Source organism: Sphaerodactylus townsendi, linkage group LG13, assembly GCF_021028975.2.
Source record: "Sphaerodactylus townsendi isolate TG3544 linkage group LG13, MPM_Stown_v2.3, whole genome shotgun sequence".
NCBI classification, from domain to species: domain Eukaryota; kingdom Metazoa; phylum Chordata; class Lepidosauria; order Squamata; family Sphaerodactylidae; genus Sphaerodactylus; species Sphaerodactylus townsendi.
Genome location: NC_059437.1, coordinates 46,359,031 through 46,377,517, shown reverse-complemented (window position 1 = coordinate 46,377,517; position 18,487 = coordinate 46,359,031). Strand labels below are relative to the sequence as shown.

Genomic DNA, 18,487 nt, shown 5'->3' with positions numbered 1-18,487 from the left:
TGCCATTCTAAATCTGCCTTCAACAATTTCTCCGGGAAATGTGTTCGGTTCAGAATCAGCAGTTAAGATGAAGATAAATGGAAAGCCAGCCTAGTTGCCTTCAAAATATCTTGCAGTTTATCTAGAACACAGGTGTCAAACTCATGGCCCTCCAGATGTTATGGACTACAGCTCCCATCACCCCAGCATGATGCTGGCAGGGGATGATGGGAACAGCAGACCATAACATCTGGAGGGCCGCGAGTTTGACACCTATGATCTAGAACCTAAGGCCAGAGGCATAGCAAGGGGGGGGGGGAAAGGCTCGGTGCACTGGTGCATCCTCCGCCCCTGTCCCGTCCTAAAATAACCCTGCCCCACCCTGGAACGCCCTCACCATACACCCACAGGGGCCCATGCCTGGTGCGTCAGCCTCCCCCTTGGACTTCCAGATAGTGGCTGGAGATCTCCTCCTACGCCTCTGCCTAAGGCTACCTCTATGGTTGCTAACTTCCAGGTTGCGGATGGAGATTTCCTACTATTACAACTGGTCTCCAGGCAACAGAGATCAGTTCCCTGAAGAAAATGGCTGATTTTGGAAGATGGACTGTGTGGCGTCACACCCCACTGAAGTCCTTCCCCTTCTCCAACCCACCCTCCTCAGGCTCCAGCCCCATTTTGTCCAGGGGAACTGACCTCTATTGTTTGGAGATCAGCTGTAATAGCAGGAGATCTCCAGCCACTATCTGGAAGTCCACAATCCTTGTCAAGTACCCATTAAACCAGAGGTGGGATCCAGCAGGTTCTCACAGGTTCCAGAGAGTAGGTTACTAATTATTTGTGTGTGCCGAGAGGGGGTTACTAATTGGTGATTTTGCCACGTGATTTTTGCCTTAGTTACGCCCCTCCTCCGCTCCTCAGCAGTAGCGCGCAGAACTTGAAGCAGTCTAACAGGAGGTTCATCGGCGTGCGTGGCAGCCTGCCGCTTCTGTGTGCACTAAGCTTCCCACTCAAGGACCCCCGCAGTGGTTGCTGGCCCCTAAGCCACAGCCCTGCCCAGGAATGCCCCGCCCCAGAATGCCCAGCCACGCCCCCGTAGTGCCCCGCCCAGCCCCATTGGTGCTACGCCACTGTTTGAATCCCACCACCATGGGAACCTGTTACTAAAATTTTTGGATCCCACCACTGCATTAAACATATTGTTGAAGGCTTTTACGGCCAGAATCACTGGGGTGTTTTGTGGTTTCCTGGCTGTACGACAGAGTTCTAGTAGTAGCATTTTCTCCTGAAATTTCACCTGCATCTGTGGCTGGAATCTTCAGCCTCAGATGATCCTCTGAAGATGCCAGCCATAGATGCAGGCAAAACGTCGGGAGAAAATGCTACTAGAACACGGCTATGCAGCCCAGATACCCATTAAACGATGTTTCCTTTATATATCATACTGATGATTACATTGTGTGGGAGATGTTTCTTTGTGGATAGTTTCCATTTGGCTGAGAGAACATTTAAATGACCACATGTGCCTGAGAGAGATTCATCAGTGCATCTCTTTCATGCCAGAATCAGACCCAGCGTGGTCACAGCTGCCAACCCAGTTGGATCATTTAACCAAAAGTTACTCTTATCTATGTTCCAAAGCACTTGGTCATTATTAGCTCCATCTTCCTTTTGAGAATTCAGCTACAGCCTGCCTTTATTTAGTCTAGGTTTGCCAACTCTGGATTGGTAAATTCCTGGATGTTTGAGGATGGAGTCTGGGGAGAATGGGGTTTGGGAAGGAGAGCGACCTCAATGAGGTTCAGTGGTGGGATCCAAAAATTTTAGTAACAGGTTCCCATGGTGGTGGGATTCAAACTGTGGCGTAGTGCCAATGGGGCTGGGCGGGGCACAATGGGGGCGTGACCGGGCATTCTGGGGGCGGGGTATTGGTCTCTTCTAATTCTACTCTGCTGATTTCCCTATCACGATAGTGTGCAGATCAGACATAATTTCGGGAGATCTCCGTGCCCCACCTGGAAGTTGACAATCCTGATCTAGTCATCGTGACCATGGCCAAATGTTGGATAAGGTCCAAGAACAGAAGGCCTCAGCTAATTGAAAACAAGACAATCTTTCAGTCAAAGGACAACTATATTCCATATTGGAAGAAAGGAGAGATAGAAATGCAAAGAATGAGCAAAGTGATAAATCAGTCACCGCCACTGGCTGTTAAGATAGCAAGCACTTCATAGTGACTAGAATGTTAGATTAGAATCTGACAGATGCAATTTTGAATTCCCACTTTGCCACAGAAGCTTGTTGGCTGACCTTGAACTAATCATTTTCTCTGAGCCTCAACTCCCTCACGGGGCTGTTGCTATAAAACAGAGCAGAGGGCAACAGGGTTTTAAGATGCTTTGGGGATCCTGTTGGGGGAAAAAACAGGATATCAATGAAAGCTGTTTTAGGGTTCCGTGTCTGTCATCTTTCCCCCCTTCGTTCGTTGTTTCTGACATTCGTGAGCAAAAAAAAGAAAGCCTCTAGTGAATAAGTTGATCCATCAAATAAAATGAGTAGATATTTGCAGTGAAAGTTTACATTTATTTAATGACATTCAAGCACGTGCTGGAACACCACTGAGCAAAGATGAAGGGTAAATAGCGCTAAAGTCAAGTCAAATATGGTAAGCAGGGAAAAAGAATTAGTCTTGTAGAACCTTCAATAAAGACAAACAGATTTTCTGCTGTCATCTGTCAAACAACTGGCCAAACTGGATGATACACCTGGCCATTAGTCAAGTCAGGATGCCGACCGGTGTGCATATCTTAATTGTTCAAGTGGCATGGGGCCTGATTCAGACAGGTACCATGATGCTTGGGGAGCAGGTATGTCAAATTTCCCACCTGTGCCGTTCCCCTGACCGAAAGGGACTCTGGAAGATGAGTTATTTGTCCCTTTCTGGGGTGGCTTGAGCAATATTCAGATTTTGATGGGCAAATGTCATTTACGAATGTGGTATTCAGAAGCACAGGGCACCATTTTTTAAAAACTGAAAGTACATTTCAGCTAAAGAAGATTTTTATCTAAATTTTAAAAATGTAGGAACCAATTAGAACATTTATTTATAGTAATTCTATTCCCCCTTGTCCTGCTAGATTCAAGGCAGTCAGCAATGCAAGCTGCAAGGACACAAAAACAATCAAACAAATAAAGCTGCCTTTCGCACATGCAGAATAATGCATTTTCAATCCACTTTCAATGAGCTCCACAGCCGGATTTTACTGTGCGAAATAGCAAAACCCACTTGCAAATAATTGTAAAAGTGGGTTAGAAAGTGCATTATTCTGCATGTGCGGAAGTGCCCCTACTGAGTCAGACCATCGGTCTAATAAGGTCAGAATTCTCTACTTTGACTGCTAGTGGGTTCTCAGGTTAAGGTTGTTCGCATCACCTTCTACCTGAATCTTTAAACTGGAGATGCTGGGATCTGAATTTGGACCTTCTGCATACAAAGCAGGTGTTCTACCACTGAGATACATCTACAAAAGCCCTAATAGTTCATCAACAAAATTAAACAAACACAGAAGTTAAAACAATGCAACCAAATCAGTTCGCTTTGGCCAAGTGCCAAAACTGTTGTCTCCACAGCCACTCAGTGTAAGCCACTCCAGACTAGTAGACCCACTATCCAAAAAACTGTGACTAACTGTTGTCATAAGGAGAATACTAGAAGCAGGTACCACCAGAAGGCTGTCTAATGAGCGTGACTAGCATGTAGGAGTAATCATTTGTGAAATCTCAAAATTAGATCTTTGAAGCATAAGTTTGCAGGGCTGGAAATCTACTTCTTGTTATAGACTCCAGAATTAAATGGCTCTTGTACCAGATAGAAATGTACAAGTGAAAATGTTTCACCTGCCTCCATGGCTGGCATCTTTAGGGGCATGTCATAGTAAGATACTATTCAGACCATTAAGTACATTTCAGTCTCATTTACTTTACTGGAAGGGAGAGATGTATTACCTGTTTTGACACCTGCTTACTCAGAAGCTTGTGATTAACTCTGTTACTAGGGTTAATGGGGCTAAAACTGTGTAAATGTGGTTGGATTTTCTCTGGGTAGAAAGCAATTTTTGGCACACAAAGCATGAACTTAGTCTATAGCTGCCGATGTGGAAAGGTAGCCACCTACTGGCTCCATGAAGAGCATATAAGATTCCTGTTTACATCTTGTTGGAATTGGATGTAGAAATGTTTCTCACCTCAGTTCTGAAGGAATAGTACCCACGATTTTTAACCATTTGGATAAAAAGTCCACTTTCAATCGAAACAGCTCTTTTTATGAGAAGAATTTGTGTTGTACACATAATTAAGTTCATTAAGGGTGCTTCCACCTTGTCTATTTCTTTGGTATTCGATAGTTGTACATTAGTTGTTGAGTCTGAAATTAATATGAATTTTCATTCATCCAGGTGACTTTTATTGGCAGTGTATGGCCTCACAAGTTTTTCTGCCTCCACTTTTTTCTGATTGTGACAATTTTTTTAAAGCTCAAAATGCAATCGGAGTCCTGGTTATTTTGTCTGGATTGTCAAGATGCTACTGGAGCTTCTTAGTGTTAGTATACTTTGAAAATTCCCCTCTTCTTTTTTGCTTACCTAATTATCTCCTTGCTCTTGTGGTTAGTGATGCTTTCAGGATTCATGTATAACTGGTGGTGTAAAGCAGTATTTTCTCACTTTGTAGGCAGCCAAAGCAATTACTTCTTTTTTATTTTATTTTTTATGATAGTAATTTCAGTATCGCACTATGACAATAATTATGAGACAAAAATTATAAGTGAAGGCTTTAGCTGGCTACAAAGAAAAAAGCAGCACCGAAGCTCCCCACCCCCCACCCCAACCAGGAAAAAACTCAGATTCAACTATTGATTCATTAATATCCTGAGAAAACCAGAAGAGTCAATTGGGCTGATAATAAGGGATCCAAAAAAAGAAAGAAAGAAAGAAATTGAGGGAAAAGGGGCTTCCCAGTAAACATATAGTAAGATCTTGCCTACAGGATTCATTTTGATGCAAATATAATGCTATATTAAGTGCAGTATGGAATCACTGTTTTGGTTCTGCTTGCAAGTGAAAATAGGGCCCCTTCCGCACAGGCAAAATAATGCGTTTTCAAACCACTTTCACAACTGTTTGCAAGTGGATTTTGCCATTCCGCACAGCTCCAAAGAGCACTGAAAGCAGTTTGAAAGTGCATTATTCTGAATGTGCGGATTGAGCCTAGGAATGGTCTGTAGTAATGCAAAATGATTATAGCATGGAATCACCCCGTTTCCCTCAGAGCAGCAGCAATAATATATATTGTTGACAATCGTACATTATGGGCTGATTCTCACTTCTCTTAGGCGTACTGAGAATACTTTTAATATGTTGCAGGCTGTTGCTGTATGAAAAGCTACCAACTTGGGCCAACACAGTCCAAAAGAATTAGGCTGTAAAAATACCACTACAAATTCACATTCATGCACAACCTGTGAGTGGAAATCACTTCACAAAAGCCACAGGCCACGTATGCCAGTATTTAAAATAGGTACCAGAGGCCCAGCAGATGTATAAAACTGCCTAACAGTTCCCTCTTGGCTGACTGTGAAGATTTAAATAGGACATAGGGAAGAGGATGCTCCCTGTTATTATCACAGGTAGCTCAGAAGTCTGTTCTGTTCCATCATGATGGCCTCCCAAATCCTGCACCCCTCCTTCCCATTCCAATATTTAAGAATGGGAATAAGCGATGTAGTTGAAAATGGATTCTAGGGTACAAAGGTCCTTTGGATACTTGATCAATCACCATCAGTTATTGTTTTAAAGGCTGAGTTTTAACTTGTGTACATGAAATTGTGCTTTGATGTTTTAAGCTATATGTGTAAGCTGTTCTGAGTCTGGCTTAGGCCAGGAAAGGGCGGGGTATAAATATAATAAACTAAACATTCTAAAATCAGTTCTTCTCCTGACATTAAATGCCCTCTAGTGGAAAAACTCTGGAAAGCAACTCTGGAAAGTACTGCTAAAGATAAACTAAGCACAACTGAAAGCGCTATTGTTCATCTTTAAAGCCCTAAATGGCCTGGGATCATCAGAGGGATTTGTCTCTCCTGTACTGTCCTGCCTGCCAGTTAAGAACTTTATCACAAGCTGTGCTCACAGAGCCCTCTTCTGCAAAAGAGAGCCAAGTGGTGAATAGGAACAGGGGTGGCCCTCTGGTTTTGAAATGTCCTCAAAGTTCATTTTGGGCTTGTTGGCTCTTAGGTGCCAGGTGAAGAGTTTTCTCTTTACCCAAACCTTTTAGATAATTTTTTAAAATCTATGTATTTATTTTCATTTATAATCCACCTTTCTCAATGGGACTGAGGGCAGAATACAAGTACGATAGAACTCTTCAGTCAACCAATAAGCTGATTACAAAATATGATAACATTTGAATGGAATTATATTTAAATATAATAGCAAAGATTCCAAGTAAAACAAAGCTATTCAGTCAATCAGCAAGAGAATTACAGAATATAACACTTAAGTCTAAGCAAAGATCCCTAGTCAAACAGCATAAATAAACCAGGCTGGGTTTGTACAAGTTGAAAAAAACCCCACGCATTAGCCCGAGTAGAGGTCACCTCCCGAGCTGGTCCATTTCATCATAGATCACAGCTCTACTCCTCTGCAAGAATGCTCTCCTGAACAATCCTATTGTACACATTTTGCAATATAAAAAGGGCAAGGAGGTCTTTATAATAGTTTCAGGCAGACCATTCCGCCACAGAGAGTGGTAATTGGCACCCAGGGCGGCACTCCGAGAACACTAGGCCAGCGCTTGAAACATCTGCAAATTGATAAGAAGAAGAAGAGTTTGGATTTATATCCCCCCTTTCTCTCCTGTAGAAGACTCAAAGGGGCTTACAATCTCCTTGCCCTTCCCCCCTCACAACAAACACCCTGTGAGGTGGGTGGGGCTGAGAGAGCTCCGAGAAGCTGTGACTAGCCCAAGGTCACCCAGCTGGCGTGTGTGGGAGTGCACAGGCTAATCTGAATTCCCCAGATAAGCCTCCACAGCTCAGGGGGCAGAGCTGGGAATCAAACCTGGTTCCTCCAGATTAGATACATGAGCTCTTAACCTCCTACACCACTGCTGACATCTGTCAGATTCCGAAGGCAGCCCTGCTGGGATCCGCATGAATACTATGCCGACACATTACAGCACAGGTGTCAAACTCGCGGCCTTCCAGATGTTATGGACTACAGTTCCCATCAACCCCTGCCAGCATCCATAACATCTGGAGGGCCGCGAGTTTGACACCAATGCATTACAGCCTCCTAGGCCTCTGGGTGAGGCTCGAATTGTAATGAAAGGCCAACAACCAGCTAAAGAACTGGCAGCTGCGTCATTAAAAATAACACCAACAGTTATTATAATTATAATAATTAATAATAATAATTTTTAAAAAATCTTCTTTAAACGATGCAGAGCCACAGTAACGGCACCCCAAACCCAAATGCCTCCAAACAGAAAGGCAACAAACTCTGCCTGGGGCGGAGTCATGATATGACGTCTGAAAACAAACAAGCGCTGTCCCTCCCGGATGGTCCGGTTCCAAATGTCTTCCCCCTCAGGAGAAACACAGACCCACTTTGGCGCCATTCCGCCCATTCTGTCACTCTCACGTCCCCTCCTTTCCCCACGTCGTTGGGGGTGACCTTTGAGATAGAGAAAGGGGATTCCCACCCCTGACTTGGCCAACAGCCAGGGCCCCGCTTGGGTCCGAACCGGGGAGGCGTTTCCGGGGGGAAGACAAAAGGTGTTGCACCGCTTGGCTGTGGCTGCCGGAGAGGTCCCGGGAGCGCCACGTCTCGGGCAGGAGGGAGGGAAGGAGGTTCAAGCGCAGGCAGGTCAGTGGACGGAGGGGGAAGGGGCTGACAGGGGGAAGGCCTGGGGGTGTATGGGGTGGGGCGCCCCTTGAAGGGCTGGCAGGGGGAGGGCAGTGGCTGCAGCTGGCGTTTGTTTGGGTTGTGGGTGGGAGGCATCTGCCAAGTTAGGGAGTGGAGGAAGGGAGGGAGGGAGTATGCAGCTGGACACGAAGGGAGGCTGGGGCTAAAATTATTCTTGCTGTGCGTTCCCCGGTTGTAACAGCTAGTCTTCAAAACTTTCGCGTCTGCTAAAGCTGAGATTTTCCCCCAGCAAAGGCTCTGCCTAAGGTGATCTTGCTGCTTGGAGCCCAGTTCAGGTCTTCATTTCCTCTATAGCCCCATACTTCACCTTCCACAAACATAAATCAACCCCCATTCCCTTCTACAAAACTCTGTCGAAGTCCTCTTGCGTACATCCTTCTCTTGGCTTCAGCAATCAGCTCAGTTCACAAAAGGTGCGTGTAAGTGCCCCCCCCCCCCCACGCATAGTACTCTCCCTGTGTTAAAACTGCTCCCAACTCCTCCTCCCAACACATAAACATCCCTGCCTTGGCCCCAAATCCAAGCTCAGATCTTCACAGTTGTCTCTGTGTGAACTGAAAAAGCAAGCCCCTTGAAAACAAGGGAGGACTCTGTCCATGGAGTGATTTTAAATGCCATTGCCTGTGCATATTACACCCAGTCTTAATCTAATTGAAGGCTATACATTTTTGCACATTATTGGTTCTACAAGATGTATATAACACTTGTTTGCTATTTCATTTAAATATGCATATATAAATATGTAAAATATAAGTATGTCTATAAACAGGCATATAACTATGCATGCTATTTGCATGATGTACCCTTTCAGTATTCATACAGGTAGTACTTCCAGCAGGTAGATTACGTTGTGAGACATTGACTGACCCAGAATTATCCAGTGAACCTTTTCGTGGCTGGCCAGTGGTTCTACCCAAGTCTCTCTGGCCCTCACTGGTTCTTAAATCATTTTGAGAAATGCTGGAGAGAAGATGCGACGTGCTTATTGCTGGTCAGGCTCTCACATTCTCTTTCACTCTAAAGATCAGCTAGATTTGTGTTGTCTTAAATCTTCAAGGTGATGTTTTCTTCTTACTTATTTTATTGTTTCTATCCGTCTCCAAGGTCATGTTTCTGTTTTGTTTACATCACCCTACCTGTATCTCTTTCTCTGTAGAGGATGCTTCCCCCCCCCCACACACACACAAATACACAAAAATGGTGACAAACATTATCTCTCTCCTACTCATTGCATCAATGATATCGTTTATCCTTTTGTTTTTATTATTTTTATTTTGTGAGCCACCTTGGGCAAGTTCCTGGAAAGGCATCATAAAAAATGTGATAAATGAATATAATGTCTATTGGGGTATATATATTTTGAGTTCATATACTTTCTTGACATGTGGCTGAAATTGTTGAAGTCAGATGCTATGATAGTACTTTATTAACTTTCAGATAGATTTCAGTCTCATTTCCGGTCATCAAATATGAAACTATTATTATGAGAACCCTGGTTTCCTCCCGCCTCCCACCTTTATACAAATCATCAGTGTTTGGGAAAGACATGCATTAACTTCTAGTTAATTTTGTGATGCTTTTTATTAAGTGGGTAGGGCTTTTCTAAAAAGTGCAATCCAGAAACTCTTCTTTATAAATAGCATTCATTACTATTATTAAGGTATTACTATTATTAAGGCCCTATGTGCAAGCACCGGGTCATCATTAATACTGACCCATGGAGTGACTCAGATCACAATGTTTACTAGGCAGAATGTGTTTACGGGGTGGCTTGTCATTGCCTTCCCCAGTCATGTACACTTTACTCCCAGCAAGCTGCATACTCGTTCTACCGACCTCAGACGGTTGGAGGGCTGAGTCAACCTTGAGCTGGCTACCTGAATCTGACTTCCTTTGGGATTGAACTTGGGTCATGAGCAGAGCTTTAATTGCAGTACTGCAGCTTTCTACTCTGTGTCATGGGGTTCTTCTTACTATTATTACCTACTATAATATAGGATATTCAAATGGTTCTTTCTAGGGATGGTAGGAAAACTTACTTAAAGGTATATGTTTCCTTGAGTTATAATTTTAGCCCAGTGTAAGAGACTGATCTAGCGACTTTGTGTGGTGATAATCTTTATTCTTTTATTGTAGAACCTAAGTAATCTGAGATTGGTATAGAGCAGTGGTGGCGAACCTTTGGCACTCCAGATGTTGTGGACTACAATTCCCATCAGCCCCTGCCAGCATTGCCAATTGGGGCAATTGGCTGATGGGAATTGTAGTCGATAACATCTGGAGTGCCAAAGGTTGGCCACCACGGGTATAGAGAGTCAGTAGGAAAACATGTATAGTAGATTGGTTACGTGAATGAGCTGGGAGGCCCCTTGTGCATATTTTACCTCTGCCACATGCTCACCCGGTAGCAAACCACCCCTTCTTGTAGTGTCATTGCTGGTCTACCTTACAAGGCTGTTTTGAGGATTAATGAAATAATGTGTGTGAAGTGCTTGGAATGTACTGTGTGAGTGTTATTATCTGATTATTATCTGATTCTGTTATTATCTGATACTGTTATTATCTGATTCTGACCTAGATCTATTGTTTTGTTGTCATGACAAGTAGCATTGTAGCTGCTCAGCCAATGAGACAAATGGCTTCCTAATGTTACATTCTTCTCCATAAGCGACAGCCAGTGATCCATGACAGTGTTTTTCAGATATTATCTCACTGAGAAGAGCATTGATGGTGCTGGCGCTTCCCCAGTTTTCTCGTAAAATGTGTTGTCTTTCCACAAAATTAAGGATGCATATTTGTTCACCTCCCAGCATCCTTTACAGCTTCCAGAGGGTCTTCAGCAGACCGAAATATTAAAGACCTTTGGTCTCAGGGGGTACATTTGGTATTAATGGCTCTTTTAAAAGTGAACTTTAAGAAAGCTTTTCTATAACCTCTCCCTGCCAGCAGACCAGCCTTGTGTGGCAATGAACTTTCGTCGCACTGTGCCCAGACTTGTAGTAATTCACTCATCTGCAAAATGATGTACGATAGTTTCAGTACTGGATGTGTGGAAGCAGTAAACAAGCGGTGTTGCTCTATCAGTGAAACTGACTGCATCTAAATGGATCAAGTGGTCTAGCCCTTGGCGAGAGACGATGAAAATAAAATGCAGCTGGCAGAATGAATTAGGGATGAAAATGTATACCCTGTAACTGTGGCTTGACTTGTGATTCCTTTGCTCCAGTCATTGTATAGGAACAGGCTTTCAAATCAGTAATCCTGTAAGTTTGTGGAACTTTTTAGGCTACCCCAGATTTTCAAATAGTAATTAAAGGGGAGGAGGTGTCATGACCTCCTCTTTTTTGGGTTCCTTGCTTCCCCCCTCCCTCCACGCATAGTTTCTGGGTTCCTTGCTTCCCCCCTCCCTCCACACATCCCTTAGTTTCTAATCTGCAATGGCTACATACATTCTTTGCTCTCTATGGTTCAGAGGATTTCTGAGAGTCCCGGAGCATTTTTTTGGCATCCACTATCCCCCTCTCCTAATTTTATCTTCCCAACAGCCCTGTGAGGAGGTTAGACTGGGAGGTGGTGACTGATCCGTATAGTCATCCTGTTAGTTCTTGGATGAGAGATCGCTATGGAGGTCCAAGGTTACTATGCAGAGGCAAGCAATGGCAAATCAGCTATGAACATCTCTCTTGCCTCGAAAATCCTATGGGTTCACCATAAATCATCTGTGACTTGATGGCATCTTTTGCCACCAACATTTCTTAGTCTTGCTCTGTAAGTAAACTCCATTGAGACCAAAGCTTAACCAGCTCCATGTTCCTGGGGCTCCCAACTTTTGAGAATTGGGTCTGTACCTACCTACGTCAGCCTACCCTTTAGTTTGCCTAGGCTCATCTGAGCTTCTGTTTCTCAGTTATGCTGCAAAGGAATGTCATGCTGGCTTTTATAGATGACAGATTCGATTGGACTGGAAAACAGCTTTCTAAAAATAAATGTCTGTGATTTCTAGAAAGAGATGCATCTTGGTAATTACTTTCTCCCCCGTCTCCCCCATAGACAACTTTAATAATCTCCTGGAATTTCTGAATGTCCTGCGGACTGTGCTGAATTGAGTTGCCTGCTCTAAAATAACAGATGAAAAGGGGTTAGCATTGTGTGCCTGGTGGTAGCCGCACCGCCAATGGAGAGAAAAAGGACTTGGTAATTTACTTGGGAGTGAGTTATTCAGCTGATGAGAGAATTCCCAGCGTCTTTGCCATGGACTCATCTGTTCTCCTGCTGGAGAAGCCAGCCAGCAGCGGAGCCCCTTGCAGTTCTGAACAGCTTGTGGACCTCGAGGCCAAGTTGGATTCGCCCACAGAAGGAGATGCCGCTGAGAGTAAGCAATTGATTTTAATCGGGTATTTTTAAACATGTAAAAAGAACTTTCCTAATCAGACCAAAGGCCGGTCAAATGCCCCTGGAAGGACTATAAGCCCGATCACAGAGATCGAGAGCCTCCCACTCATTTCTTCCCAGCAACTGATATATTTCTTCTGAACATGGAGGCTCTGTTTAGTTGTCATATACTGGGTCTGTCCTCCAGAAATTTGTCTTCTCCCTGCTTTTAATGCCATTTACGCTCTTGGCTTATATTATCATCATCATCATCATCATCATCATCATCATCATCATCATTATTAATTATACTTGTATACCGCCCTCCCCCGGAGGGCTCAGGGCGGTGAACAACAAGGTATACAATAGAGCACAAAATAAAATCAATAATACCAAAGTTAGTTAAATAAGTAATTATGGCTCTATCTGGCTAAATAGATTTTGTAAAAAAAAATTGTCCTAAATCTACCATAAAATACATTCCTTACGCTTTGGAGCAGCAGTGTTTTTGAATTTAGAGCTTTTTGTCCGCAATATGTCTTACACTTGTAGAATATTTTCAAGCAGAAGTTTTTAGATGGTCTCTGCAAGTCTCTTTGCGTTCAGGTGGGGGAGGTCTAGTAAGACACTTTGTACATTGGCCTGTTAATGTTGCTTTGTGCATCCTAGCATAAAGGCAAATGAGTTAGTTTACTATTCCTCTGTTGTTGATTTTGTAATGGATGTTGTATGTGAGAAGCTGAATTATGCCAAGCCCCATCTTTGGTCCTTGTCATTGGTCGCAACAGGGAGCACCTCTCTTAGAAAACAGAACACAAAAGGTTTTTTCCCTGCATTTTTCGAGACCTTTTCATCTCCATCTGTGCCATTCTCCAGTCATGCCTCTATCACTGTTTTTGCATAAAGCAATGCAATATTGTTGTCTTTTCCTCCCCCAGGTGCTTGCACAAGTGACAGCAAGGTGCCAATCGGAGAGAGTCTGGCACCGAAAAACAAGGAGAGCCCTTTCCAGAATGGACCAGGATCTACCTTTCCTGATCTCCCTGTGTCTTTTGATCTTGCCAGCGGTCCACGTGGGGAAGAGCCAGCTCCAGGTGTGCCTGGTTTCCATGCCAACCTAGAGTCGCCTCGGGGAGCTAGTGCTGAGGGCATAGTTCTTAGGAAGGAAGCGTTGCAGTCCCTCAAACTAAGCCTTCCCATGCAAGAAACGGAATTGTGTAAGCATCTCTCCGTGGCTGAGCCCCTGCTTTCTCTTGCTCCATGAACAGCTTTCTCCATTTCTCTTGGGGCGTTGGGGGGAGGTCTCTGCAGAATCCATCTCCAATGATGGCTTCAGGCTTCAGTTTACAGGGATTTACGCTTTATGGTCTCTGAAGCATGTGACTCTGCAAAAGTTAACAATACTTCGCTTACCAATTCAGGTTGGCTTGGTTCCGCTATTTTTTTCTTTTTCTCCTGTCCTTCTCCCAGTTTTCTTTCTTTTCTTTCTATTTTTTTGTTTACAGTTCTATTACAAGCTAGGGATTTAAATTTCTTTTATTTGGGTGGTAAAATATGCAGATCTGGAGAGAGATCAGAGTGAACCCTGACTTCAGGCAGGCAACTCAATTTTCAAACACAAAGTGGCCTTTGTGTGGAATCCTACTGAACTTGATGCAACTTGGAGACAGTTTTTGCCTGTAGCTTTACTTAAAGACATTCTACTTCCTGTTCTCCTTTTGGAGACTGTTTTAGTCAACAGGACTTTAGTCAGAGGCCTGGTTCGTCATACCCGACAGCATCATTTTCTCTTTTTCTCTCTTCCCTGCCCTTTTTTGTCTTTTTTGCTCCAAGCCCGATTAGAAGAAGAAGAGTTTGGATTTATATCTTCCCTTTCTCTCCTGTAAGGAGACTCAAAAGGGTTTACAATCTACTTTCCCTTCCCCCACCCCCACAACAAACACCCTGTGAAGTGGGTGGGGCTGAGAGAGCTCTGAAGAACTGTGACTAGCCCAAAATCACCCAGCTGGCATGTGTTGGAGGTGACAAGTTAATTTGGTTACCAGATAAGCCTCCACAGCTCATGTGGCAGAGTGGGGAATCAAACCCGGTTCTCCAGATTAGAGTGTACCTGCTCTTAACCACTACACCACACTGGCTCTCAAGAAGAATTCAGGGAAACTAGAAAGCTTACTCCCTAACATTTCATTACTTTTTGTTGCTCCTTTTAGAGTTTTTTTTCCCCCTGGTAGAATAACACAGCTGCCTGCCAGTTTTTGTTGGCTTGGGCGTTGTTATTACAAGCATAAGGTCTGTTTGCATCTCACAAAGAAATCAGAATGTATTTGTGGTGAGCACAAACTTGACCTTTTCTTTGGCTCACACGTTCTCTCTCTCCTTTCCTCATGCACAGTGCTTCAGTTGAAGATTTCCTGGTTTTAAAAAGGCTTCCATCTAATGCCAGTGTTCTGTAATGACCAAATTTATTTAATTCTTAGGAACTGGGATTCTCTGCCAGGAACGCACCATGGTTTAGAATGCTGGTTACTGGGAAAGGAAGACACTGAAATTGGTTAAGATGCCTAGATTTGGCAACTTGATCAATCCAGGAAGTCTTCATCACAGCTGTGCACATGATGGGAGCAGGAAGAAGGGAAAAGTGGAAAAATAAAGCAAGCTTGTCCCCACTGCATTCAAGCTCCACTTTGTTTGGGTGGTCTGAATGCAGCCAACTGTGTGCAAAAGACAAAGGAAGAACATTTTGTTTAGTACGGTGTTTCCTATGACATCAAACTATGTCAGGTTCAGCACTGGCATGGGATTAATTTCTAATCCCAATAGCATCTAACCATGACAGCAACGTATTTATTTATTTGGATTATTTCCTCTCCACCTCCCCACAGAGCCTTCTCAAGGTCCCTTACAAACTGAAACCTAAAACATAACACCATAAAAGTTTTCAGTCGATTTGTCCTGTGGGTTGGGTTCTTGAAGCAGGCAGGGCCCGTAACACGGAGGGCATTCTTACATGTTGCTTGGAAGTGCCGTAAGTTTAAGATAGCAATGCTTGCACAGTGGTACTGGGGGTTTCGGTGGGCTGGCACGACACCTCCACTTGCAGTGTGTTAGTATGTTCATCTTATGAATGTTGCATGTTTTACTTTAATGCATGAATTTGTAGGGGGAGGGCATCACACCTCTTAGTCCTCCTGTACGTATATCCGCCTGGCTGGAAGGCACTGAGCTGGCAGTCAAAAGCCAGGAAATCTGTGTTAGAATCTCTGCTTACTGCTGGACTTGGTGGGTGGCCCGCCGCCATCTTTGTCTATCTATCTGTCCCCATCTGTTGAATTACCCTAATGTTCTACCTCCCAGGTTGGTGGTTTTAAAGACGAACAAAGGTGGTTTTCAGAGTTTAAAAAATGAACAATTAAATTGCTTTTCATACCAGTGGTGTGATAGAAAACTAACGCTTTCAGGTTTGCTTGTAAAATTGTGATCTGTAGGCTAGTCAAACTGTTTTATTAGCATTGAAGAAGTCATTCCCCTTTGGTTTTATATTTATCTCTGCTGACTGTTGGCAGTCCCTGTGACCTCCCGATGCCGCTCCATCTTAAGCAGGCTCAGAGTGTGGTTTCATGAGTCTGTGGTGTGGCTTACCCTCCTTCCAATGAGTTCAACTTAAGCAGTTTCATTAAAACAGCATCCATCTCGCCCATCTCTGGCCTTTGTTCTCTCTTTACCGCCTCCCTAACTCCTCGTTCTTTCGTAGTAAAATACTAATTACGAAAGAAAATACGCTGAACGATGTGATTGAGGCGTGCAGAAACCACCCACGTAACAAGTATTGGAAGCTTCTTTTTTTGTGATGCAGGTTCCTCCGATTCTTCTCTCCCGTTGGAGAGGGAAGAACAGATCAGGCTTCAGGCCAGAAGGCGCCTAGAAGAGCAGCTGAAACAGTACCGTGTGAAAAGGCATCAGGAGAGAGTAAGAAACTTGGGGCTAGATTCTCTGTTTTGATTTCTATTGTGGCTATATTCTAATACAGTGGTGGCGAACCTATGGCACAGGTGCCAGAGGTGGCACTCAGAGCCCTCTCTGTGGGCACACGTGCACAGAGTTCGTCATGTGCTAATAGTGTAATTATTTCAGGGAGATTATTAGCATTAAACCTAAGACCTAGTTTTGAGGAAGCAGTGTAGGTAACCCTGTTAAGCGCTGTTAAACCCTACTGAATTTCATGGGAAGAACGAAAGCGTGATCTTTTACCTGGAAGTAAGCTTGGTTGCTGGCAATGGGGTTTGCTTCTGAGTAAACCCTCCTAGGGTTGTGATTCACCTGTTCGAAGCGTTGCACAGTTGCTTCAAAGCAAAGCCACCGACTATTACCAAGCTTACTCCCGAGTAATGCGCGCCTTGGAGCCAACCGTTTTTAATATACTAAAACCTCAGTATTCAGGTTAAATTGCCATGTTGGCACTTTGCGATAAATAAGCGGGTTTGGGGTTGCAGTTTGGGCACTCGGTCTCGAAAAGGTTCACCATCACTGTTCTAATAAGACCCCAAGGACAGTTTCCCACCCAAACCTGATAGACATGAACAGTGCCAGTGCTGCTGTATAGTTTCCTTTTGATATAACTCTCAGGTGTTCCTATTAACTTTCTGTGTTTTTGAGGGGAAACATAACTTTATAAAATCCGTGCATGGAAAGCTGGAGATGGCTGACTTGATTGTAGCTGTTCTTCTCTCCCTGGGTTGATGGGGAAAATCTTGGTATTTCCAAACAGTGCTGCCTCTCTGAAGTAGTTTTGTTGCTCACAATCCAATCAGACAGCATCTTGTTAGCTCTGGCTTTCTTTTAGGTCCCGTAGAATCTGAAATGTTAATGTCATTGCTGATGGGTCTTGAACTTGTTTGTTTTATGGAATTGTATTGGTTTTGGTGTGCTCCAAATCCCTGAATTAACACAAATCCTGGCTTTTCCTTCTAACAACAAGCAGACACTTCTGTTTATGGCACAGCACTGTAAAAGATTTTTAATTGGTTCCCGATCCAATTTTTGAATGATCTAGAATTTTTTTCTCTTATTCTACTCTTCCGTAGAAGCTGTCTAAAACCCGCCCCTCCAGTACACTCGATCCTGAGTTAATGTTAAACCCAGAAATCTTGCCAAGGGCCAGCACTGTAGCTATGACGAAAGAATACTCCTTCTTGCGGACCAGTGTCCCACGGGGACCTAAACTGGGAAGCCTGGGCCTTCCAGTGCAGTCTAAAGACAGGAAGAGTTCCAGATCTTCACGGTCAAGCAAGATCCGATCCCTGGCTGACTACAGAACCAATGATGCAGAGGGAAGCACAGGTGGGACAGGTCCAGCTGCTGATTCGTCCAGTTCTTCTCTAAGGCAAAACATAAACAGCCAGACTTCAGTTGTGTCTGAGATCAGGCTGACCCCTGACCCAGATGATCGCCTGGAGAACTCCTCCTTGGCGGAAGATAGTGTGTCGGAAATTGACGGAAGTGATGTGGGAATGAGACTAGATGGCAATGAGAGCGATAGTTCCACCTACAGCAGTGTCTCTGGCAGGAGTCCGCACAGCACTTTACTCATCATGGAAAGCAAGCCGGGCGTTTCGTTCACTGAAAACGGCCAGGAGATTTCTTTGGACACCGTCGGACAGTTTCCTTCCATCCGGGAAGTGTTACAGGCTGCTGCATCAGAGCATCATAGCCAGGAACAGGAGCTAAATGGGGAGGTGAGGAGCCGGAGAGACAGCCTCTCCAGTAGGTAAGAACACAATGCGATAATTTTCTAATCTTGAGCTCCTTGTTGTTGGCAGGATCCTGGGCCAGCGTTGTGTAGTGGTGAAGAGCAGGTGCACTCTAATCTGGAGAACAAGGTTTGATTCCCCGCTCTGCCACTTGAGCTGTGGAGGCTTATCTGGGGAACCAGATTAGCTTGTGCACTACAACACATTCCTGTTGGGTGACCTTGGGCTAGTCACAGTTCTTCGGAACTCTCTCGGCTGCACCTTTCCCTCAGGGTGTTTGTTGTGGGGAGAGGAAGGAAAAGGAGTTTGTAAGCCACCCTGAGTCTCCTTACAATAGAGAAAGGGGGATGTAAATCCAACTTTTCTCCTCCTCCTCCTCCTCCTCCTCCTCCTCCTCCTCCTCCTCCT

At 44.2% G+C, this 18,487-nt stretch overlaps 1 protein-coding gene across 1 annotated transcript in view; it reads left to right on the top strand.

Moving 5' to 3' along the window:
- The first annotated feature begins 7,724 nt into the window (after nucleotides 1-7,724).
- GOLGA3 (golgin A3) overlaps nucleotides 7,725-18,487 on the top strand; it is a 42,533-nt gene continuing 31,770 nt past the window's right edge. The window contains 5 exon segments of the mRNA XM_048513674.1: nucleotides 7,725-7,901; nucleotides 12,012-12,333; nucleotides 13,271-13,549; nucleotides 16,186-16,298; nucleotides 17,414-18,096. Coding sequence (XP_048369631.1) covers nucleotides 12,213-12,333; nucleotides 13,271-13,549; nucleotides 16,186-16,298; nucleotides 17,414-18,096 — 1,196 coding nt within the window. The 5' untranslated portion in view covers nucleotides 7,725-7,901; nucleotides 12,012-12,212.